Here is a 24,570-nt window from a genome sequence, read left to right as displayed (position 1 = left end):
ATGATTAGTAGATATATAAGTAAAACTAAACAATTATTTATTATATAAAGCAATAATAATTTATGAGACTTAAAATTGAGATAAAATTATGACAATGGTATGTAAATCAGAAAGGAGATGATCAGAATTAAAGAGTTATAAAGTTCTTGTATTGTTCAGGAGAGGATAAAGATAAGAATTAACTTTCAACTTTGGTAACTTAAGTATGCTTGATAACTTTTTAAGGCAGCCCTAAAAAAATAGAACAGAGAATATAATTTCCAAACTGGAGGAGAGAAAGAAATGGAATGTGAAAAAAAATTCTATCAGTACAGAAGAAGGAAAAAAAGGAAAGAAAGTAGAAACAAAAAATATGCCAACTTAAAGTGATAATTATAATAATAAAATATTAACAGAAAGCATGTATACAGTACTTATTATGTGTCTAGCACTGTTCTCAGTGCTTTATGTATCTTAACTCAATAATAGCACTACAAGGTAGGGTAATTATGATAGCTATTTTACAGATAAGCTGAGGGACAGAATGTTTTAAGTAACTAGCCTGCATTACACAGGTAGTAAGGAATAGAGCTAGTATTAAAACCTGGGCAGTATTTCTCAGAATCTGTTTTCTTAAAGGCTGTGCTATACTGTCTCTCAAAAAGAGTAAGTTCATAGAAAAAAACATATATCATTAGTTATAAAAAATACAAACGGACTCTATTTAAAAGAAAAAACATGGCCAGACTGAATAAATCCCCCCAGCAATATGCTGTTTTCAAAAGACACATCAAAAAACATAAGGACAAAAAAACATAGAGAATAAAAGGATGGAAACATATTTACTGCACAAACACTAAGGAAAAGAAAGCTAATATAACTGTATTTTAAAAACAAAGTATGAGACAAAAAGCATTGCTAGAGCTAGAGGGTAACTACATAATAATAAAATATTCAATTAACCAAGTAGCCATAAAAATTCTAAACTTATATATGCTAATAACATAGCTTCAAAATATAGGAAGCAAAAATTGACAGAACTTTATAGAGAAATAGAAAAATCTATCAGCACAGTGGAAGAATTGAATGCTTCTCTCAGTAACTGACGGATAAAGCAAGCAAAAAATCTTTAAGGTTATAAAGGATTTGAAAAGTATAATGTTGTGAACTGAATCGTGTCCCTGCCCCCCACCCCATTCATATGTTGAAGTTCTAATCCCCAGTCTGTCAGAATGTGACCATATTTGGAGAGGAGGTCTTTAAAGAGGTAATTATGTTAAAATGAGGTCCTCAGAGTGGGCCTTAGTCCAGTATGACTTGTGTACTTAGGACACAGTCATACATAGAAGGAAGGCCTTGTGAAGACACAAGGTGAAAATGACCATCTACATGCCAAGAAGAGCGGCCTTAAGGAAACCAGTCCTGTGACACCTTGATCTTAGGTTTCTAACCTCCAGAATTGCCAGAGAATCAATTTGTTTTTCACATCACCCAGTCTGTGGTACTTTGTTACAGCAGCCCTAGAAAACTAATACATACAACAAATTAGCTTTATTTAATAGTCATACATGGAACAGTGAACCTAACAAATGCAAAATGTACTGTTTTGAAGCAATGTGGAACATATGTAAAATCAATTAAGTTCTAGGCTATAAGCAAGCCTCAAGACATTTCAAAATATTGTTTCATGCTGTCCACATTTTCTGATAATACTGCAGTTCAGTTAGACACAAACAATAATAAAGAACGAGAAAAGACCCCACAGGTTTACAAATTAAGACACATATAGACCTAACTTATAGATTAAAGAAAAAATCATAATGGAAATAAGAAAATGTTTCAAACTTAGATTATAAGAACATATGTGTACGTGTGTGTATGTAAAGCCAAACTGGTACTTACAGAAAAATTTATAGCCTTAATAGCTTAATATCAGAAAAGAAGATGGACTGAAAATTAAGAAGTATAAAAATTAAGTTAGAAAATTAACAACAATAAATTAAGAGAAATAATAAAAAATAGAAATTAAGTAGAGAGAATATACAGGAGAATCAATAAAACTGACAACATTTATTTGAGAAGAATAAAATTTTCAAATATCTGGTGAGAATGGCTAAAAAAGGAAAGCAGAAATAACCAATATAAGGAATGAAAAATGGGACAAAAATGCAGATACTATAGATGTGTAAAAGGTAACAAGAGGAAATTTTGAAGAACTAATTGTTTTAATAAAGAAGAAGGGAAACCTAAATGGCCTATAAAATATATTGAATCCATAATTTAAAATTTGTATAAAAACACATTAGCCCAGAAAGGTCTACACAGTCCTGTAGAAAGAAATAAATCCAGTAATACACAAACTTTTCAAGAGTTAAAGAGGAACACTGCTAATTTATTTTATGAGGCATAATCTTGGTATAGAACCCATAAGGAAAGTTTGAGGTGGGAAAATGATAGGCCAGTCTCACCCATTAACATAGATGCAAACATCTAAAACAAAATATTAGCAAACACATTTCATAAAAAAATAAAATAGTTAATGCATTATGACTGCTTTGGGTTTATCTCAGGAATTCAAGATTGTTTTAACGTTGGGCAACAATTCATATAGTTCTTCACGTGAACAGTTTAAAGGAGAAAAATCATTACCATCTCAATTGGTGAAGAAAAAAGTATTCTAACAAAATAGTAATAGAAGACAACTTTCTTAACCTGATCAAAAGCCTACAGCAAACTTCACAATCATTATGCAATCTTGAAAGCATCTTCTCTTCAACATTTTACTGGCAGTCTCAACAAACACAGAAAGGCAAGGAAAAGGCTAAAAAAATGATAAGGGAAGGGAAGGAAGAATCAAAACTATCACTATTCACAAATGTTATAGATAGGTATGTAGAAACCCTAAAGAATTTACAGATAAATAATTAGAAATAGAGAGTTTAGCTAGTTTCTTGGATTCGAAATCAATGTTAAAAAAAAGTACATTCCTATATACTAAGAAACAAGTCAACAACTAATCTATGATAATTTATTTATAATTGTATAAAAGTGGATAAAGTATTATGAATAAATGCAACCAAAGATATAAAAGAGATATCTTTATTGAAAGGCAACGAAGAAAACCTAAATAAATGGAGAGGTATACCATGTCACATATTAGAGGACTCACATTCTTTAAAGATGTCAATTCTTCCTAATTTATCCACAGTCACTGCAATTCTAATCAAGATCCCAAATATTTTGCTTAAAGAAGTTTTGGTACAGGACTTAACAAAGCTTATTCTAAAATTTATATAGAAAAGCAAAAGGCCAAGGATATGTGAGAGTGTCCTGAAGAACAAATTAGGAAGAGTTGCCTGAACAGTGTTATGAATTATGGGCCTGGTGTTGCATATAGATAGACAAAATGACCAACGGACCAGAACAGAAAGCCCAGAAACTGTTCCATATATCTATTAAAACTTAATGTATGTCAAAACCAAGACTAGAAATCAGTGTGCTGGGACAATTTGTTTTCTATATGGAAAAAAATGAAGTTGGAACGCTACATCATACCACTTGCAGAAATCAATTCCTGGTTATTAAACACATAAACATGAGTAGCAAAACTATAAAACTTTGAGAAGACCATATAGGAGAACACCTTTATATCCTTGGGATAGGGAAAGATTTCTTAATCAAAACACAGAAATCACTAAGCATAAAGGCAAATATTGACATTTTGACTACATTAAAATCAAGAACTTTGGCTTATCAAAAGACACCGTAAAGAGTGAAACACCAGGCCACAAATTGGGAAAATACATTTTAAACAAACATGATCAACAGAGTCAATACCCACGCCCCAAAAAAGAGTCAGTAAGAAAAAAGCAAATGATATATTAAAAACCTACAAAAGACTTGAATAGGCATTTCAAAGAAAGAGAAACCCAAACAACCAGTAAGATTCTGAAAGGATTCAAGGAGAAGAAAATTAAAATCACAAAGGTATACCATTTCCCATCCACCAGACTGGCACACATTTATAGTCTAGTGAGGGCAAGGATGTGAAGCAGTAGGAACTCTCATTAGCTAATGGAAATTAGTGCAGCAACTTTGTAGAACAACTTGGTGTTATCTAATAACTTGTAGATATGCACATCTTTTGACTAAGGTATTCCACTCCTGTGTATATATTGGGTTGGTCAAAAAGTTCATTCAGTTAATGAATACGTTGTTCAATAAAGTTCTTGGTGAAAATGAAAAATGTGTCTTTTATTTTTACTTAAAGCTGAACAAACTTTTTGGCCAACCCAGTACCTGGAAAACTCTACTCATGAACCAGGAGACATTCATAACAAGAATATTTGTAATAGCCCTGTTTGTAATGGCAAAAAAGTGGATTTGGATACCCAAATATCCACTAGCAGTAGAATGGATAAATAAATTTTCTGGGATATTCTCATAGAAGAATATTATACAACAGTGAAAATGAATGAAAGACAATCACAGTACGAATGAAGTTCAGAAATATGATGTTGAGTGAAAAAAAAAGAAGTTGAAGGATAATTGTTGAGTATGAGTTCATTGATTTAAAGTTCAGAAATGTAAAACCAAGCAATAAACTTGATTAGGAACATAAATATATATAGTTGTAATACTAAAAAGAATAATAAGAAAATGATTACATTATGATAGCCAAGAAGTGGGTGGAAACAACCTAAGTGTTCATTGATGGATGAGTGGATAAAGAAAATGTGGTGTATATATACAATGGACTAGTTTTCAGCCATAAAAAAAAGAGGGAAATCCTGCTATTTGTGACAACATGGATGGATTTTGAGTGCATTATGCTAAATGAAGTAAGTCAAGTAGAGAAAGACAAATACTGTATGATCTCACTTATACATGAATCTAAAAAAACAAAAACAACCCAAACTCGTAGAAAAAGAGATCAGATTTGTGGTTACCAGAGGCAGAGAGTGAGGAGACAAGGAATTGCATAAATGTGGTTAAAAGGTACAAACTTCCAGTTCTAAGACAAATAAATACTGGGGTTGTAATATACAATATGGTGACTACAGTTAACACTGCTCTGTGGCATATTTGAAAGTTGCTAACAGAGTAGATCCTAAAACTTCTCATCACAAGGAAAAGAACATTTTTTTCTTTTTCTGTGTGTCTATATGAGATGATAGATATTAACTAAACTTACTGTGGTGATCATTTCACAATATATGTAAGGCAAGTCATGCTGCACACTTTAGACTTATACAGTGCTGTATGTCAATTAAATATCTCAATAAAACAGAAATTTAAAAAAGGAAAATGATTACAGATGATTTAGGGTAACAGTTACCTCTAAATAGGGAGCAACAAGCAAAGAACCTAAAGGTAATGGCACATAATGTTCATTTGTATGTTTCTGATAAGTAAAAACAATAAGGGATAAAGTAGTTAAGTGAATTACCCCCAGAATCTCTACTGGTAACTAATAGAGTCGGGGCTTGAAATGGGACTGACTTCAAAGCCCTTTTCTGTCTTAGCCACTAATAGTGTACTGCTCTCAAGGTAGCTGCATAAAAGACTGATAATCAACTTTCCCATTTCCCCACACTTTGTGAATACTGATGCTTTGTGGTATCCTCTACTCCCTGCCATGGGTGAATTTTCAGGAAACAAAGAACCTTCTCCTTCTCTGAAGAAAGGGTGTTTAGTTTCTTTCTGTAGTCAAATCCCCTCTCTCCTCTACTACAGATATTTTTTAATTGAAGTGAGATTCACATAACATAAAAGTAACCATTTAAAGTGAAAAATTTGGGGCTTCCCTGGTGGCGCAGTGGTTAAGAATCCCCCTGCCAATGCAGGCGACACGGGTTCGAGCCCTGGTCCGGGAAAATCCCACATGCCACGGAGCAACTAAGCCCACGCGCCACAACTACTGAGCCTGCGCACCACAACTACCGAGCCCATGTGCCACAGCTACTGAAGCTGGCTCACGTAGAGCTTGTGCTCTGCAACAAGAGAAGCCACCGCAATAAGAAGCCCACACACCACAACAAAGAGTAGCCCCCACTCGCCATACTAGAGAAAGCCTGCGTGCAGCAACGAAGACCCAACACAGCCAAAAATAAATAAAATTAAATTTAAATAAATAAATAAAGTGAACAATTTAGTACATTCACAGTGTACTAAATATATAATTCACTGCCTCTATCTAGTTGCAGAACATTTCTCCAAAAGGAGACCCATTAGGCAGTTGTTCCCTGTTCCTCTTTTCCCCCCAGGCCCTGGCAACCACCAGTATGCTTTCTGCCTCTATGAATGTACCTAATCTAGATAATTCATGTAAATGGAATCATACAGTGTTTGTCCTTTTGTGTCTGGCTTCTTTCACTTAGCATAATGTTTCCAGGTTCATCCGCCGTGTTGTATGTATCAGTACTTCATTCCTTTTTATGGCTGAATAATATTTCACCTCTACCTTTTTGCGTTTTCTTCCTCAGAACCTCCTGGGTTTCTCTCAACTCCCTTTCCCCTCATCCTAGTTAAAATCCTACTGCTTTTGCTCTTATCTAACCAACTGTCCAGGATTCCAGCTGCTTTCCATCTATCACATTTCACTTTGATGGTCTGAGCCCTTGACTGGGTATATCCCAGTTTGGGGTTATTTGCAAATATGCTCTCTGCATAACTTCCTCTTCATTCAGTTCCTTGATCAAACTGTTCACTTGAACAGCCTAATGTGACTATCCCTGCCTTGCCTGGCATCGAGAGCTCCATTCACCATTATCCACAGGATGCTGGGAGGTGCTGTGCCAGATGCTGTGCTGGTGTCAAGATCCCTCCCTTCTAGGGTTCTCCTTCCCCATAATCTCCCACCCCTAACTCCTCATTCTTTACGTTTTCAGCTTTAAATGTCACCTCCTCTGGGAAGCTGTCCTCACTTGCATCTGGGTCAGGCCCGCCTAGTGTTCACTGTCACAGCCCCTGTGCTTCTCCTTTGGCAGACTTATCATACCTGTAAGTTAGCTAGCTCATTGTGTGACTTATTTGTGGAGTACTTGTCTTCCCATCTCCTCTGCGATACTGTAAGGTCCAAGACAGCAGGGACCGCGTCTTTCTTTTCTCTAGCCCCTAGCGTACTGTTGGGCAAATATTAAGTGCTCAATAAATGTTTTCTGTGAAAAGACTGTCTAGTAAATTTGCTCACTGAACCTTAGCAGGCAAAACCTGAAGAAACCTTGGGTCCCCTTGGAGCAGCTTCCGGGGCAGCGTTCTGAGCTGACTCACTTGTCCTGCTGTCCCGGCCCAGGGCCTTGATGGTGCTTACTTGTCATTTTCATATAAAGAAGCAGCAAAGGACTTTGGACTAGTTGCAAGAATTATTTTCCATGAATTATTTTTAGAAATCAGTTCCTTTTGACTGGGGGGAAGGGGATAGGAAGGAGATTGAGTGGGATTGGTGAAAAGAGGAAGGATGAATTTAATCTCTTCCTTGGTGCCCTTTTCCTGGGCAATAAAGTGTGATGAATGCTGAACAGCAAATGTAATAAATGTCTCAATATCTTGGCTGGGAGCGAGTCTAATTAGAAGCCATATGGCCTCTTCAGCTCAGTGGCTGTGAATTTATTTGGGTTTCATCCAGGTGAGTAGCAAGAACAGTTAAGCAGTCAACAGATTTTCCTGTGCCCTGAATCTCACAGTTTTAGATCCAAGGTCAACCCACTAGAAAATCTTCTCCCTTAAACACTCTATTTCCTCTCCTTCAAAAAAGTGGGGAAATCATGACTCTGCAAGAAAATTTTTGGGTTTAACTGGGAGTTTTCAGTCCACTGCTTGCAGCTTGGAAAAAAAAATTGAACTTATCTCTTGTATTTTTGGTTTGCTTTGCCAGGGTATTTAGAGATAACAGGTTTCCATTTATGCTCATTTCTATACCTTCTTCCTTCCTTTTCTTTTTTCTTCATTTTTCTCTTTCTTTTCCTTCCTTCCTTCCTTCCTTCCTTCCTTCCTTCCGGCCTTCCTTTCCCTCCCTTTCCCTCCCTCCCTCCCTCCCTTCCTTCCTTCCCTCCCTCCCTCCTTCCTTCCTTCCTTCCTTCCTCTCTTTCTTTCTCTCTCTCTCTCTCTCTCTCTCTCTCTCTCTCTCACACACACACACACACACATACACACACACACACGGTCCCAGGGAATGGTGTTCTATCTCAAGATGTTCTGTAAAGCCCTCTTGACTAGTAGAATTCTGACTGCATTGTGGCCTTTATCTAACAGAGCAGTATAAGGTCTAAATGAGCTTGTTTTAAATATAACACTCAAAATTTCACAAAGTGGAACTTCTAATTTGTGAATATTTGAAAGGAAGGGAAATAACCTGGTATCCGTCACCTTTATCTTTCAAGCTTCAAATTTTCCAAGACAAAAAAGGGGGTGTGGACAACCCCCCAAGACACTGTCTCTCTTCTATTTGCTCCTAATTGATTCATAAGAATAATAGAATTCCCCTGTGTTCCTAGAATGCCACTGGGATTATATTTTTATTCTGAGAAAGAGATGGGAATCAGTTTACAAGTTCTAAAATTACCAGGGAATATTGAAGATGCCACTGTTTTGAACTTCCCTCCTTTATTTCTTAAGGGTAGAAGTTAGATTACATTCTTTCACATACTTGAAAGAGACACAATAACCCAAGCAAATCTCTCCTCTCTACTAGCAAATCCCACCCTGTACCACTACTCTTGAACAGAAACTGTGTTTCTGTGGCTTGCAGCAACTCTGTGTATAATTATTGCTAGCCATACTGGCATAACAGTGGCTTTAGAGATAACTCCTATAGCTCACTATCCCAATTTAATTGCTTAGGGGACATGAAAATCCATGCCAGACATGGTGTCACACATTATGAATGTGTCCAGTGGGCTCTGATCCTGGAAGTATTGGGTGATGGAGGGACAACAAGGTTTGAAGTGTGTAGTCAGAATTGGTCTGTGGAAAAATTTCTTCCAAATTTACATCTTATATATGAAATAAACTAGATAGGAGTTTTCTTAAACCTGATAACAATCCTTAAAAAGTTAGGCAACATTAAGACTGAAACTTTTCTAATCTACCAATAATAAAAAACAAATTTTGAAGAAACATGCTAGAGGAAGGACAGTAATTTTTCTGTTCTCCCTAAGGAAGTGATATTAATGAAATTATTATTAAGTGAAGAGGCAATCAAAGAATACACACCCAGAAAGCACAGGGGGAAAGTATTATAAAGGTGTGTCAGGCAGTTAATTAAACTGTTGCTGTTTTTCAAATTTTATGATATTTAAGACATTTATCAGTTTTTAAGCTTTGCAATTTTTTTGTAATTTCTTTTTTTCATTATAAATAAGTATTCACTTTCAGATCTAATTTTGTATCTGTAATTTGATATTCTTTATCCCTAAAAGGACTGTCCAAATTGTGTAAGTTTCTGGCCCTTGAAAACCTTGATTAACTCTGCATAGGAGCTTTGAAATATTTAGGAATAGGATAGAGTTTTTCCTTTTGGTTAAGACTAACAGTAACACAGCCAAATGGGTTCGTGACTTACTAAGTCTGGAATCTGCCCTCTGCAATGGAATTGGTAACTCTGGGGTGTCAGAACTGAGAACAGTGAACGGCATGTAGATTTATCACCAACAACTCTGCAGGAAGGAAATCTGGGTGGAATTTGGCACTGAGTATGAATTTCTGTTCCAGAAAAGAAATCTTCTGCAAAGAAGGTCTGCTGAAATGCCCTGGTGGAGCTTTTATCTAATTTAAAAAGGAAAGACTTTGAGGCTTTTCAGAAAAGTGTGGAACACTGGATTTGAGGTATCTAGGTTCAGTTCACCTAGACTTGGTTCCCGCACTATAAAGGAAAAGTTAAGATAAGCTTGGCACAGTGGATGCCGATGACAGCACTCTCCTATCTAACTGCCCCTTCCTATCCTCTGTCAGTGACTGGACTGGGTTGATGGATATTATGGGAGATCCTATGAACAATGGGCCCAGCGACCCCTGACATGATCTAATAACAGTTTATCTCCCTCAAAAGAGCAGATGAGATGAATGCACTGGGCTCATCGTTCTCACTTTTTTTTTTTGCTGTACGCGGGCCTCTCACTGCGGCGGCCTCTCCCGTTGCGGAGCACAGGCTCCGGACGCGCAGTCTCCGGACGCGCAGTCTCCGGACGCGCAGGCTCAGCGGCCGTGGCTCACGGGCCCAGCTGCTCCACGGCATATGGGATCTTCCTGGACCGGGGCACGAACCCGTGTCCCCTTCATTGGCAGGCGGACTCTCAACCACTGTGCCACCAGGGAAGCCCCCGGGCTCATCATTCTTAAGCAATTTATGCCGAAGTCACTGACTCTTCCCTGAAGAAGAGTTTATACGTGTGTATCTCTGTTTAACCCATTTACGAGTAATACAGCTTGCTTGCTGTTTTTGGTGTGTATGCCCTGTTAGAAGATTTGTCATCTTATATCCCAAATGAAGCAAAAGAAAGTTGTAATTGTATTTCACGATGGGCCTACAATTTGGCTCCAGGGGCAGTAATACAAAATGGTGAGAACAAACCCCCTGTTTGCCAGACTGGCCACCCAGTGGTCCCCCTGGGAAGGAATCACAGCTTGCAGGAAAATCCCTTCTGTCCTCTCTGATCTCCCAATCCTAAAATGGTCTGAGACTAAGTACAGTTCACATGATTGAAGACTCCTTTCTTTAAGCTGGACTCGGGGTGGGTAATAACTGGGTATTACTTAGTACCACATTTGATAGGGAATTTGAAAGTATCTGGAAGCCTTTAAACAGTCTCTCCTCTGTCTGATGTCCTGGAATTTCTGCTTCATTGTGATCAAAGGAATCAGAGTATAGTACACAGAAGTGCACCATGCCTGATTTCCGCAGTTCTGACAGCAGCGGGTCACAGTCTGAATTGTTTATTTGGCTGTCCAGGCTTCTTTGTGACTTAGCGATGAAGTCTGTTACCCAGAATAATGATGCATTCTGCAGGAGAAAATGACAGTAGGATTATGGCTGCAAGACAGAAAGGATGATGGCAGGTTTGACTCCAGTTTGTTTAAACAAAGGCATTTCCCAGAGAATATGAAGTATTCCTGATGATGTGAATTCCGTGAGATTGTTGTCTTTCCTTACATTTTTTCGTTATCATTGCTGGGTCTAGTGAGCTTGAAGAATCGAGTAATCTGTCACGGCCATGCATACACATTGACAGGCATGTGCAGGTGGTTTAACAAAGCAAACAGTCCCGTTTATATCAGACAGTATTCTTGAGGCTGGTTTGAGGCTAGCTCTGAATGTGTGGTTTTGGAAGGAAGCTGCGTTTCTGGGGAAGAAAGACTACCCTCCCCCAGTTTTACCCAGAACTCATCATCAAGTAATCAAAAGGAAGAAAAGTCAAGGGCTGTCGACTTCTCTTGATGTCCATTCCCTTCTATCTGAATAGAGATCCTAAAGTAACAGGCTGACATGCTTCTCCTGGGAGAAATTTCTGCCTTGGTTCTCCTACCTCCTACCCCTGGGCACTCCCACCCAAACCTCCCTGAACCCACAGTTCACTCTTTCGTAATGAGACTGTGAATTGTGCTAGCTTTGCCTTGTGATCATAAGCTCAGATGTGAGTTCATCCGGTTTTACATATGTCATGACTTCTTTCTGACAGTGTTAGGTTCTGCTTTTCTCTGTGGCTGGTAAAGGTAACTGTCCTTTCACCCTCTCCAAAAGAGGTACCAAAGGTAAAAGTCTACGGCACTCCCCCCATTTGGTCGTTGTATCGCTCTCACTTTAGCGACAGCCATCGCCATGGGACCTGGTGCTTGGCCAGGCCTATGAAGAGACACCCCCTACTCTGTTCTCATCTTGCTGTACCTTTTTCTATGTCAGTCTTGATCTGCTCCTCAAGATCCTCTGGGGACACATAGAAGTCCTCTTCTGGCATCGATGACTTAGGCCGGCAGCGTCCACAGCAGCAGTTGCAACAGCAGCAGAGACAGCAGCAGAAATAGCAGCCGGTCAAGAGGCCAATGATGACAAACAAAGTCTAGGGGAACCAGAGGCAAAGCAAAACAGGGGTGAGGGGTAGTGGGGTGTAGGAGACCCCAGAAATCAAGTGTGGACCCATGTACCTCCAGAGACCTGAAGGCATCACAGTTCACCCCAGAGACCACATATTCACCCTCATCCTTATTCCATGGAGGACTATCTTTTTAGTTTCCTTGGAAACAAATGCCTCACAGAGTTTCGCCTGACAAGTTAAGCCAGGAACAAGTGACTTGCAGCCAAATAATGAAGTATGACATTTTCTTCTTTATTCTTAAGCCGTGGTGATCATTATTAAGAGCAGAGCAAACAAACAAACCAACAGACATAACCTCTACAGGTCACATGGGCTAACCAAAGGCACTGAGTCATTCTCACCAAGAAGAGCTAGGGATAGCCAGTCCTGACACCACCGCATTCCTCTCAGTCACCACGTCCTGCAGTCTCTCTCCTCACCATCTCTGCCCCCTCCCCATTGCCTCTCTCTTGATTGGTAGGGCTTTAGAATGGATCCCCTTATCTCTGCTCTGGACACTTCAGTAGCCTCCTAACTGACCTATCTGCTTCCACTCTTGCCCCTAGCCCACTCTGCACATTGCTGCTGGAGGTTTCTGACATGTTCTCTTGAACCCATGCAGCGACTCTCCTGCCTCTTAGAAAAGGCTGGAGCTCCTTATTAATGGTCATCTGGCCTCTTCCAGTGCCTTCCCTGCACCAACATGGCCCTGTTCCTGCCATCCTTGCAGAGCTTTGCTCTCCCTATGGAACCATCTGCCTAGACACCCACTGTCCCATTCCCTAGTCATCTAGAAAATACCCACTCCGTGTTTAAGATTATCTCAAAGATCCTCTGTCTGACATCTTTCCTGATTCCCATGTCCTCCAGAACAATTACTCCCTCCTTTGTGCCCCAACTGCATGCCATACAAATGTCCACCATAGTCTTATTTTGTTGACACTTTAAGACAGTGATGAGTTTATAATTCTGTCTCAGACTGTGAACTTCTTCAAGGCTAAACTATATGTTAGTTGTCTTTCAATCCCTCCTCTACCTAAGGATTTAGTACCTGGAGTGTGGTACACAGGAAATGCCTACTGAATTAATGAAGGTATTAATTGATTAGTAGATAAACAAATGATTTGTTCCTCCTAGTGAACAGCACCAGGATATAAAAGGTTTCCTCACTCAGTTTGCCATAGCTAAAGATTAAAAGATTAAACTCTCCCAATCCAATTTGAAGTGAAAACAATCCCATTTTTGTTAACTGTGCAAAATACGTTTATGATTTTATTAAAAGCATGTTATTTGAAATAGAAAGTGATTTTATACACCCTCACACCTATAATCTTTTTGCTATGGATTCTCTACATCTTCAGAGTCATACATTTCTTAAATTACTCTGAAAAGTATAAAAACACTTCCTCCTCACCAACTGCCTCTAAGACCCTCCTGTGCAGTGTTCCTGAGCCAGTGCCCCAACAAGCACCCCCTTTTTTTTACCTACTTTTGACCTTTTTTGCTTTCACTATTCCATTCCCATATTTTTTCTCCTCTCTGAAAATTTCCTTTGATACATGTATTGTTTTGTTCTTTAGTTATTCCAACTAGATTATTTGCCTGTTGCAGAAATAACCTTGCCTTATCCTTGCAGTGCTTAGTGCAGTACAAGGCATAAGTAGGTGTCCATTGTTTTTAAAACATTTTCAAATTGGTACACTGATTCATACATGTAATGCATGCTTAATACATGATCACTGTGTGCCAGGCCACTCTAAAGGGCACGGGGCAGTTAGGCTTTGGCACAAGCAGAAGGGGAAGGTAGATTTCTTTGTGGCCTTATTTTTAAAGAGCCACATCAGGAATTATTTTATGTATATCTCTTACACTACTGAACAGCTTCTGCTTGTCTATATGAATTTTGATCAATTTTGTCAACTTCCTGGGCAAGGAAATCTATTCTCCTTTTTATGCAGGTAGGCCCCAATATGCAGTCAGATGCTAGTGTGTAAATTATCTAGAACTCCAGATGTACCTTCCCATGGAAATAGTGTCATACCTGGGGGTTAGTTTCCCACAGAAGCCTGTATTTTACATAAACATTCAAACTATCATCATAAATGACATTGACAATATGTACACTCTCATTCTAAGTTCCACATCCTCTAGGCAGAAACTTGTCTCCCTCCCAAGTCTTGAGTGATAAAAAAAGGAGGTTTCAGTGGGATTCCCAGTTATCCCCAAGAAAAGGAATTCTGAGGACTGCAGAAGGCAAATGAGGCTTTAGGCTGCAGACTCTCTCTCCCCATGCCTATGAACAAAAACATATTCTCTCTTGTCCTGCGTATATAAAACTATTCAATTTAGCAAGATTTATTTTAGCGGAAGAAAGTAGCAGAGTACTACTGAACATGACATCTGCCTCTGGAGATCTGCTGTTTCTTTATTAATTACAACTCATATGAATGTGAGTTCATCTGATTTCACAAAATGTGTGAACTGTGAACTTACTACATGTATGTGAACTGTCCAAAAAAGATGCAGATGGACCATATGTATGATTTATATGTAAATATACTTTTATCAGAAGATAAGGATATTAATACTCATAAACAAATATAAAACTATCACCAAGCATGCATATACTAGGGATTCTTAGGAAATCCCACAAAATTTACTGTCAAAAGTCAATCCCGGTCGCAATAAGTCCTTAAAAATCTTGCCTTTTTCTTGACTAGATATCCTTTTTCTCTCTCTCTCTTCCTCTCTCTCACCAACTCAGTGTGCTGCCCTATTTAATTCTTACCTTTTTCCCCTCATTTCCTTCTCCACTACTTCCCAGCAGGCTCCATGTGAACCTATGACCTAATTACCATGTATTCTCCACAGTACTGTGTTTGCTGATGTAGCCTATGCTATAGATAGGAAAGTACATGGCTAAATTTGTCCCATAATAATTTTTAAACAGTTGTCACACTAATAAATTATTTTAGGTTTTCAGCAATGAGTCAGTTCTTAATTTGTCATTATGGGGGTAGGGAGGGCAGTCAGAATTAACCTGAAGCTTCAAATTCAAATCTAATTAATGTCTAGAAGTATTTTAAGCCATGCTGTATTTTATAATTACTTGGTGAGCTAAAGCAAAAACGATCCTTAAATAACAGCTCCTTTTATCTGTAAGAGTTTAGTAATATAGCAAGGTTAGACTTTCTTTGAGATGGAGTCTAAAAGAGTGAATAATATCATGATCTTCTAAGAAATTGTTTTCAAGAGAAACAAAGCATCCAATTCACCTTTGCCCACCAGCTTGACAGCATGAAGTAGGTATTAACATTTTCCTCTCCAAATTGCTCGGCCACATAGAGTCCCAGTGATCCGTACTTGTCGTATATGTTTCTTTTTGACGTGTCAGTTAGTATTGCGTGGGCGTTGTTGATTTCTTTAAACCTCTCAGCAGCACCTGCGTCATCTGGATTCTTGTCTGGATGGTGTTTCAAGGCCAATTTTCTTTTAAAATTAAAAAAAAAAGTGAGGAAAAGTGTTACTTGACAGGTGTTACAACGACATTTTAGAAGGGCATTATTCATTTGTACATCTTTTATACGTGTAAATACCATGAAATGTTACATTTCATACTAATGTTGATTCAACTAAGCAAGTTTCCATTAAATGTTGCCTCGTGTTTCTAATGTGCAGGCACCATAGTATTGTTTCTCCCCTCACATCCTCAAAGGAATTCTCAATAGCTGCATAGCTGTTGAGTCTTAGACATTTTGCCATTGGCAAATATGTGAAGTTTATTTTTACCTGGAAGCTCATCAGTAGCCCACCTCAACATGCAGAGGCCTTTAAGAGTTCCAGCAATAGGACCAGTTTATACCACAATTTCATCTAGAACTGGAAGACTTTTCCAGAATTAACAAAACTTCACACCACATATTCTAAAAGTTAAAACTCAACTGTCAAAAAAAAATCTCTGATTTAAACACCCTTGAATAAATATTATGACCCTTTCACAATTTTTTTACAAATCCTAACTCCCTTTTGTTTTTATGGACAAATACCATGACTTACCTTGTATTCAAATGTGTATTTGACCTCTTTTCAAATAGGTCTTCCCATTTCAAATAATCTATAGAAATTTACTTGTGAGTACAAGGCCCTCTCTCCTCTGTGGATCATAAAGCAATTCCATAAGGCTATGAGTGTGTGTTGTGTTGCATTGTGTGTGTATTGGGGGCAGAGGGGTGATTTGTGAGTGTTCTTTATTCTTCAGTTATAATCAAGTATTAAAAATGTAAAATGGGGCTTCCCTGGTGGCGCAGTTGTTGAGAGTCCGCCTCCCGATGCAGGGGACATGGGTTCGTGCCCCAATCCGGGAAGATCCCGCATCCCGCATGCCGCGGAGCGGCTGGGCCCGTGAGCCATGGCTGCTGAGCCTGCACGTCCGGAGCCTGTGCTCCACAACGGGAGCGGCCACAACAGTGAGAGGCCTGCGTACCACAAAAACAAACAAACAAAAAAAACTTTTATAATGTTTACTACATGCCAGGACTATTGTAAGCCTGTTATAAATATTAATTCATTAATCTTCACTGCAGCTCTATGAGACTGGTATTATAATAATCCCATTTTACAGTTAGGAAATTTAGCCACTGAGAGGTTAAGTAATTTGTCCAACATCATACAGCTAATAATTAGAACCAGGCTTTGAACACAGGCAATCTGACCCTGAGCATTATGCTGCCTTCTACATATTTTTGAATTAGAAAAGTAAGACATTGCAAGGACTTTGGCTTTTGGTCTAGGTGATGTGGGAAGCTCCTGGAGTGTTTTGAGAAGAAAAGTGGTATGATCTGATTTTAGTTTAGAAGGATCACTCAGTCTTGGAGAGGACAAAGGCAAAAGCAGGAGACTCTTTTAGGGGAAGTTCATGGTGGTTTGGACCAGTGTGGTAGTGGATGATTAGTTGGAAGTGGTTGGATTCTGGTACACTTTGAGGGCTAGCTGATGGATTGGTTGTGGGATGTGAAAGAAAAAGGAATGAGGGGTGGCACCGAAGTTTTGGCTTGAGCAACTGGAATTTTGGAGTTACTATTTAAAGAGTTGGCAAGAGATTTTTTTTTGGTAGTAGGAAATGATTTGCTAGGATTCACAGTTCTATTTTGAACACCTGTGAGATGCATATGAGACTTACAAGTGTGACGGAGGTAGAGAGATATATGAGCCTGAGTTCAAATGAGAGTTACTCTGGGAGATGTACATTTGGGAGTTCTCAGCAGGTAGATGGTATTTAGAGCCATGGAACTGGAAAAGATTCCCAAGTGAGTTAGATCCAACATAAGTCCAAGGGCTGAGCTTTGGGAAGGAAGAACTACAGAGGAGATGAAGAAAGAAAGACCAGTGATGCAGAAGGAAAAATCCGGAGAATATGGGGTGATGGGATCCAAGTGAACAAAGTATTTCAAGGAAGAGGGTGGTCACCTGTGTCAAGTACTATTGACAGGTCATGTACAATGACAACTAAGAAGTGATTACTGGGTTTAGTGTTACAGAAATCTTTGGTGACCTTGACACGTGCACACACATACACACATAACACATCTACACATGCATATATGCACATACACACACAGACAATTGTATATATGTCTTTATATAGGGAAAATAAAGCATAACAATAAGTAGAAATAAAGAGAAAAATGAAAGGTTATAACCATGCTTAACTGTGATTATAGCTGAGATTATAGGTGCTTCTTTGTTTATTCTTGTTATAAAAAAAATATACATACTACTTGTGCAGTTTCCTTCCCTAAGTATTTTTAAGCTCCAGTTAAAAATTTTATGCTCCTTTAATAACTGAAAGTTTAGAGTTTGTTCCCTTAAATGACCCACTACCAAATTAGAGGGGGGGAGGAAGGAAGAAAGAAGTCCTCAAACTTTAATAATACAACAATCATTATCAGAAAGTCTCAAGTGGATTCTTTAAGCACATTAATTTTAATGGCTCAATATTCCTGGAATTCTCACTCTGTGCCCTGGAATACAATTGCAGCATTTTCCCCTACCAGTTCCAGAGATCATGTCCAGGCCAACCAAATGCAGAGGCTCTTACTTCTGCCCTGAAAGAAAAAAATCCCTGGAAAATGCCTCTTTACATATATTTCTTTATTTCTAGGGTTCAGTTGTAGACCGATGCACACACTACCCAAGACTTATCCGGAGAAACGTGTCATTTTAAGCTGCTTGGATCTTTGTCAACTTTCAAGGGCAGACACACTCAACTATTTATCACATTCCTCTAACAATGGAGCTGGCAAATTCAGAGGGCTGGAGCATCTCCATTTGTAACAAATCCAATTCCTGGTAATCAGCAGCACTCTGACTCCTCATGGCAGATGCTCTTGGCCCTGAGGAATCCTCAGGAAATGTGGCTAGCAGAGGCAGCTGCCAAAGTTACACAATTGCTCAAGGAGGTAGTTGATCGATGACTCACCCCCTTGGTGGTGTCTGTACGGCAGGAAAACACGTATGGAATTTAGGGTGAAAGGAGAGTTGCTTGGAGTACATTTAAATATAACATTGCCTATTCACTTTAAAGATCTTCCTTATAATTTCTCATTTTATACTTAAAAGTGATGCAATGTTCAACCAGAACATGAGCCTTTAATTCCAAATCTTTCTATACTCTTAGTCACGGTTAATCTGGTATGGCTACAACTAATATTAGAAATAGCATCAATACCTGTAATTTCCACTTCAAAATCCAATAACAGCCTTCAACTGAGTGGCAGATAGGATCAACATGGATTTATAGTTGTAACTACCAAAGGCTCCTAAGATCTACCTATTTTGAGGCAGTGGAATAATTCTAAGAATTGTAATGCCCAATTCTCTTTCTCACACCATCTAACACTCAGGTAAGATCTACCTACTATTCTCTACCAGTCTGTGAATCACCTAAGACCCAGTTCTGACCATGTTGCCCCAGCTCAAGACCAAATCTATCTCCATGGGGTTGGAATGTCAGAGGAGACCTTCTTGTTTGGAAAGGCTGGCCCTGAACCTCAGGGGACTAAGTTCCATCATGACATAGCTGTATCTATAGCTGCCTTTCCCCACTCAACACATTTTTAGCTGCCTTCTCCAATTACCTTTCGTTGCTTCCTATTTCAAAGATTTCCCCATTGCTGTGTGACTTTCTGCTAAACTCCCTCAGCCACAAAGTTTATTGCCCCTCCCAAGTCCCAGAAGAAAGCTACCTGCTACCTAAAATGAAAGAGTAGAAGAGGGAGGGTGAGGCACTGGTTTCTTCCTATATGCTAGAACCGTTAAAAGTGCCCTCATGGCAGAGGCAGCATCATCAACAGCAAAGGTAGCAAAAAAAAAAAAGAAAAAAATCTGAGCTCATATTAGATATAGACTGTTATTTCTAGGAAAAAAAACTGACTATAACGGGAAGAAGACTGGTGGTAGATAGGAAAATGAACTGCTATAAACCAGTTTTCAGGTGAAAACAAACCCTAGACTAGTAACCCTACGTGTTTGGCAAGTATTGCAACTATGGAACTTAATAGTATGTCTTCATAGTAGAAGTTCAGTGGAACTCTTGTGCCCTCTTGGACTCCGGCAACACCCAAGTGAAAGTATAAGAAACCAGTATATGAGTTCCAATGCACGTCTCCCTGACATTTAGTATTGACAGACATTTTAATGTTTGATGGTCTGGTAGCTTGTGTGTGTGCGTGTGTGTGTGTGTGTGTGTGTGTGTGTGTGTGTGTGTGTATCCCTTTGTGGTTTAATTTGTATTCTAATTACTAATGAGGCTGATATATATGTCATTTGGATATCCTCTATTTAAGTGTATGTTGGTCTTTCACCAGTTTTTAGTTTCATGTTTAAAATGAATCTGTAGGATTTAAAATATAGTATTCTATATATGAATTCTTTGTCAGTTTATGTATTGCATATGTATTCTCTGTTTCTAAGGCTTTTTTGTTGTTGTTAGTTTCCTTATGGAAGCTTTTGGAGAACAGAAATTCTTTTTTAAATTGTTTTTTTTTAAATTTATTGGAATATAGTTGATTTACAAAGTTGTGTTAGTTTCAGGTGTACAGCAAAGTGATTCAGTTATACATATACATATATTCATTCTTTTTCAGATTATTTTCTCATATAGGTTATCACAGAATACTGAGTAGAATTCCTTGTGCTATACAATAGGTCCTTGCTGGTTATCTACCTTATATGCAGTAGTGTGTGTATGTTAATCCCAAGCTCCTGATTTATCCCTCCCCGCTATGTTTCCCCTTTGGTAACCATAAGTTTGTTTTCAATATTGGTAGGTCTGTTTCTGTTTTGTAAATAAGTTCATTTGTATCATTTTTTAAATTAGATTCCACATATGAGTGATACCTTATATTTGTCTTTTTCTGTCTGACTTCACTTAGCATGATAATCTCAAGGTCCATCCATGTTGCTGCAAATGGTATTATTTCTTTCTTTTTTATGGCTGAGTAATATTCCATTGTATATATATGTACCACATCTTCTTTATCCATTCCTCTGTCGATGGACATTTAGGTTGCTTCAATGTCCTGGCTATTGCAGATAGTGCTGCAATGAACATTGGGGTGCATGTATCTTTTCAAATTATGGTTTTCTCTGGATATATGCCTAGCAGTGGGATTGCTGGATCATAGGTGGCCCTATTTTTAGTTTTTTAAGGAACCTCCATACTGTTCTCCATAATGGTTGTACCAATTTATGTTCCCACCAACAGTGTAGGAGGGTTCCCTTTTCTCCACACCTTTTCCAACATTTATTATTTGTAGACTTTTTGATGATGGCCATTCTGACCGGTGTGAGGTGGTACTTCATTGTAGTTTTGATTTGCATTTCTCTGATAATTAGCGATGTCGAGCATCTTTTCATGTGCTTTTGGCCATCTGTATGTCCAGAAATTCTTAATTTTAATTAGTTTAATTAATCAATCTTTTCCTAAATTAGGGAAGATATTGTCTTATAAACTCTTTAAAATCTTTATAGATTTGCCTTTCACATAGAAGTCAATGACCCATTTGTAGTTGATTTTTTAATGCGGTAGAAAGTAAGCATACAATTTCATTTTTAAAATATGGATATCCAATTATCCTAGCATCATTTATTAAAAAGATAAAATCCTTTCCCTGTATTTTAAATAGGATCTCTATTCTGCTCCATTGGTCTATTTGGCTACTTCTGGGCTAATAAAGTCTTGAATATTATACCTTTAAAATATGTCTTAGTATCTTAAAGAGCAAGTTCTTCCATATTGTTGTTCTTCAGGAGTTCTGTGGCTGTTCTGGGCCCTCTGTATTTCCACATACATTATAGAACTAGTTTGTTAGTTTACACACACACACACACAGACACACACACACACTCTCTCTCTCTACTGGGATTTTTATTACAATTGCATTTGACTCTATAGATTAATTTTGTATGGTATGTCTACTTATTTAGAACTCAAAGTTTATCGTTTTACCATTTAGGTTCTGCATATATTTTATTAGCTTTATTTCTAGGAACTTATTTTTGTGTGGTTTTGTTTTTTTTGTTGTTTTTTTGTTTTTGTTTTTGTTTTTGTTTTTGTGGTATGCGGGCCTCTCACTGCCGTGGCCCCTCCCGTTGCGGAGCACAGGCTCCGGACGCGCAGGCTCAGCGGCCATGGCCCACGGGCCCAGCCGCTCCGCGGCACGTGGGCTCCTCCCGGACCGGGGCACGAACCCGCGTCCCCTGCATCGGCAGGCGGACTCTCAACCACTGCGCCACCAGGGAAGCCCTTTGTGTGGTTTTGATATTAAAATATTTTTCTTAATTTATTGCAGATGTAAAAGATTTTTATATATTGATTTTTTATCCTACAAACTTAAGCTCATGTATTAATTTTAATAAATTATAGGTTCTTTTGCATTTTCTACATATACAATCATATAATCTGCAAATAATGAATTTTTTTTCATTTCAATTCTTATATCATTTTATGTTTTTCCTTATTGTCCTGGCTAAGACCTCCAGTATGATGTCAAGTAAGAGTGACTAAAGCAGACACTTTTCTTTCCTTCTCCTTTTACTAATTCACTAAGAATGAATGAATATTGAATTTCAATCAAATGTTTTTTCTTCATCTGTTGAGAAGATACATTTTTTCTTTTTTAATCTGTTAATGTGATTGATTTCTTAGTGTTAAATGACACTTGTGTTCCTGGGATAAACTCAACTTAATTATGTATTATTTTACTTATTGCTGGACTCAGTTTTCTAATACGTGCATTTAATTCTGTAAATTTCCCTCTAAGTACTACTTTAACTACATTCCACAAGTTTTAATATGAAACATTCAGTTTTAGGTATTTTCTAATTTTAATTGTGGTTTATTTTACCCAGGAGTTATTTTAAATTGTGCGTCTGAATTTTCAAACATATGGGGATTTTCTAGCCATCTTTTTGTTTTTGCTCTCACTACAGTGCAGCTTGATTGCACGGCCGTGAGAGAACATATTCTATATGATTTAAATCCTTCAAAATTTGAGATTTGCTTTATGGCTCATTATATGTTCAGTTTTTATACATGTTCCATGTGTACTTTAAAGAATATGTATTCTGTACCTGTTGGGTGCTTTGTTCATATATAAGAACAATAAATTTTCTTTGCTAAATTTTTTTGTTCAAATCTTCTGTATTCTTTGCCATTTTATTGTTCTACAAGCAAGGTATGTTAAAATCTCCCACTATTACTGTAGGTTTGCGTATTTCTCCTTATAGTTCTGTCACTTTTTGCTTTCTGTAGTTTAGGCCATGTTCTTTAGAAGTATACAGATTCACAACTGTTATATATTCCTGGTGAATTGAACTTTTATCATTATGAAATACACCTCTTTTTGCTAGTAATACTTTTCATCTTTACTTTGATATTAATAAAGCTACACCAGCTTTCTTTGGGTAGGCTTATACATAGACTATATTTTTCTCTCCTTTTATTTTCTAATTTTCTATATCCTTATATATTAGATGTGTCTTTTGTAAACATATAGTTTTGGATTATTTTATTCACAGTGACAATCTTTTTCTTTTAATTGAAGCATTTAGTCTATGTTTACTCTTAATCTAATTGTTGATTTATTACAGGTTAAATCTACCGCTTCATTATATTCTTCTGTCCCATCTAAAGTATTTTTCTTTTCCTCTCCTTTCTTGCCTTCTGTTAGATTGATTATTTTTCATTATTATACTTTTTCCCCTCTGTTGCTTTGGAAAATGCACAATCTTTTATTATTCCTTTTGGGGTTCCCCTAGAAATTAGAAAATCCCTGACTTATCAAAGTCTAAAGTCAATGTACTTTTGTCTTTCTCCAAGACAATATAAAAATCTTAGAACACTAACACTATTACTGTCTTCCCAACTTGTGTTATTGGTAGCATGTACTTTAATTCTGTAAATCTTTTAAGCCCTCAAAAAATATTATTTAATACAATTAGTATATAACTGTCCCTCAGTATCCATGGGAAATTGGTTCTAGTATCCTCTGTGGATACCCAGATATGTAGATGCTCAAGTCTGATAGCTGGCCCTCCATATCTGTGGTTCCACATCTGAAGATTCAACCAATCATGGATTGTGTAGTACTGTGGTATTGGGGGAAAAAATCCACATATAAGTAGACCCGTGCAGTTCAAACTCCTGTTGTTCAAGGGTCAACCGTATGATGATATTTCATACAATTAGTATTTGTGTACATTTCCTCACATATTTTCCAATTTTGTTGCCATTAGTTATTTCCTGCATCACTGACCATACATCTGGGATCATTTTCCTTCTGTCTATGAACACTCTTTAGTATCTCTGTTAGTGTAGATCTGCTGATTATTAATTCTTACGGTTTTTGTTTAGCTTAAAAATGTCTTTATTTCACCTTCATTTTTGAAGAGTATTTTCCCTGGTTATAAAATTGTAGGCTATCAGTTATTTTCTTTCATCCGTTTTCTTTCATCCAGATTTCAGTTCATTGTCTTCTGGATTTCATTATCTCTTGAAAAACTCTGCTGTAAGTCTAATTTTTGTTCTTTTCCATAGGGGCTTTCCATCTTTGGTTTTCAGCAGTTTTTCTGTGATGTGCTTAAATATAGACTTTTATTTCTTCTGGTTGGCTTTTATTGGGCTTCTGGTATATATGGATTGATATCATTCATGAACCTCGAAAATTCACATACATTATGTTTTCAAATAGCTTTCCCCTTATCCTCTGTCTACGCTTCTTTTCAGACTCCAGTTGCACTTATCTAAGACCTTCTTAATAGATCCTCTATGTATTTTATCTTATTGTTTTGTTTTTTGTCCTCTGTAATTCTTTCTGGTTATTTTCTTCTGGTCTGTTGTCCAGTCAGCTCTCTGACCTGTTAAACCTTGCCTTTGAATTCTTGAATTTCATTGTTGTATTTTTTTTTAGTTGTATAATTTATGTTTATTTAAAACATTTGGAATGTCCCTTTTCATAATTTT

The 24,570-nt window shown here is 37.7% G+C and overlaps 1 protein-coding gene and 1 long non-coding RNA gene across 2 annotated transcripts in view; one reads left to right on the top strand and one right to left on the bottom strand.

Annotated features, from left to right (window-relative positions):
* The window catches only part of LOC141276892 (uncharacterized), a 34,448-nt gene extending 26,963 nt beyond the window's left edge, over positions 1 to 7,485 (top strand). The window contains exon 3 of the long non-coding RNA XR_012327198.1: positions 6,870 to 7,485. This is a non-coding gene — a long non-coding RNA (uncharacterized lncRNA). The remainder of the gene's footprint in view (positions 1 to 6,869) is intronic.
* Positions 1 to 24,570, bottom strand: part of DNAJC5B (DnaJ heat shock protein family (Hsp40) member C5 beta) — a 60,354-nt gene that overhangs the window by 2,343 nt on the left and 33,441 nt on the right. Inside the window, exons 4-5 of the mRNA XM_073794455.1 lie at positions 15,323 to 15,536; positions 11,861 to 12,032 (exon numbers count right to left, since the gene is read on the bottom strand). Coding sequence (XP_073650556.1) covers positions 11,861 to 12,032; positions 15,323 to 15,536 — 386 coding nt within the window. The remainder of the gene's footprint in view (positions 1 to 11,860; positions 12,033 to 15,322; positions 15,537 to 24,570) is intronic.

The sequence above is a fragment of the Tursiops truncatus genome, chromosome 17, assembly GCF_011762595.2.
Source record: "Tursiops truncatus isolate mTurTru1 chromosome 17, mTurTru1.mat.Y, whole genome shotgun sequence".
In the NCBI taxonomy this organism is placed as follows: domain Eukaryota; kingdom Metazoa; phylum Chordata; class Mammalia; order Artiodactyla; family Delphinidae; genus Tursiops; species Tursiops truncatus.
This window is presented reverse-complemented; position numbering and strand designations above follow the sequence as displayed.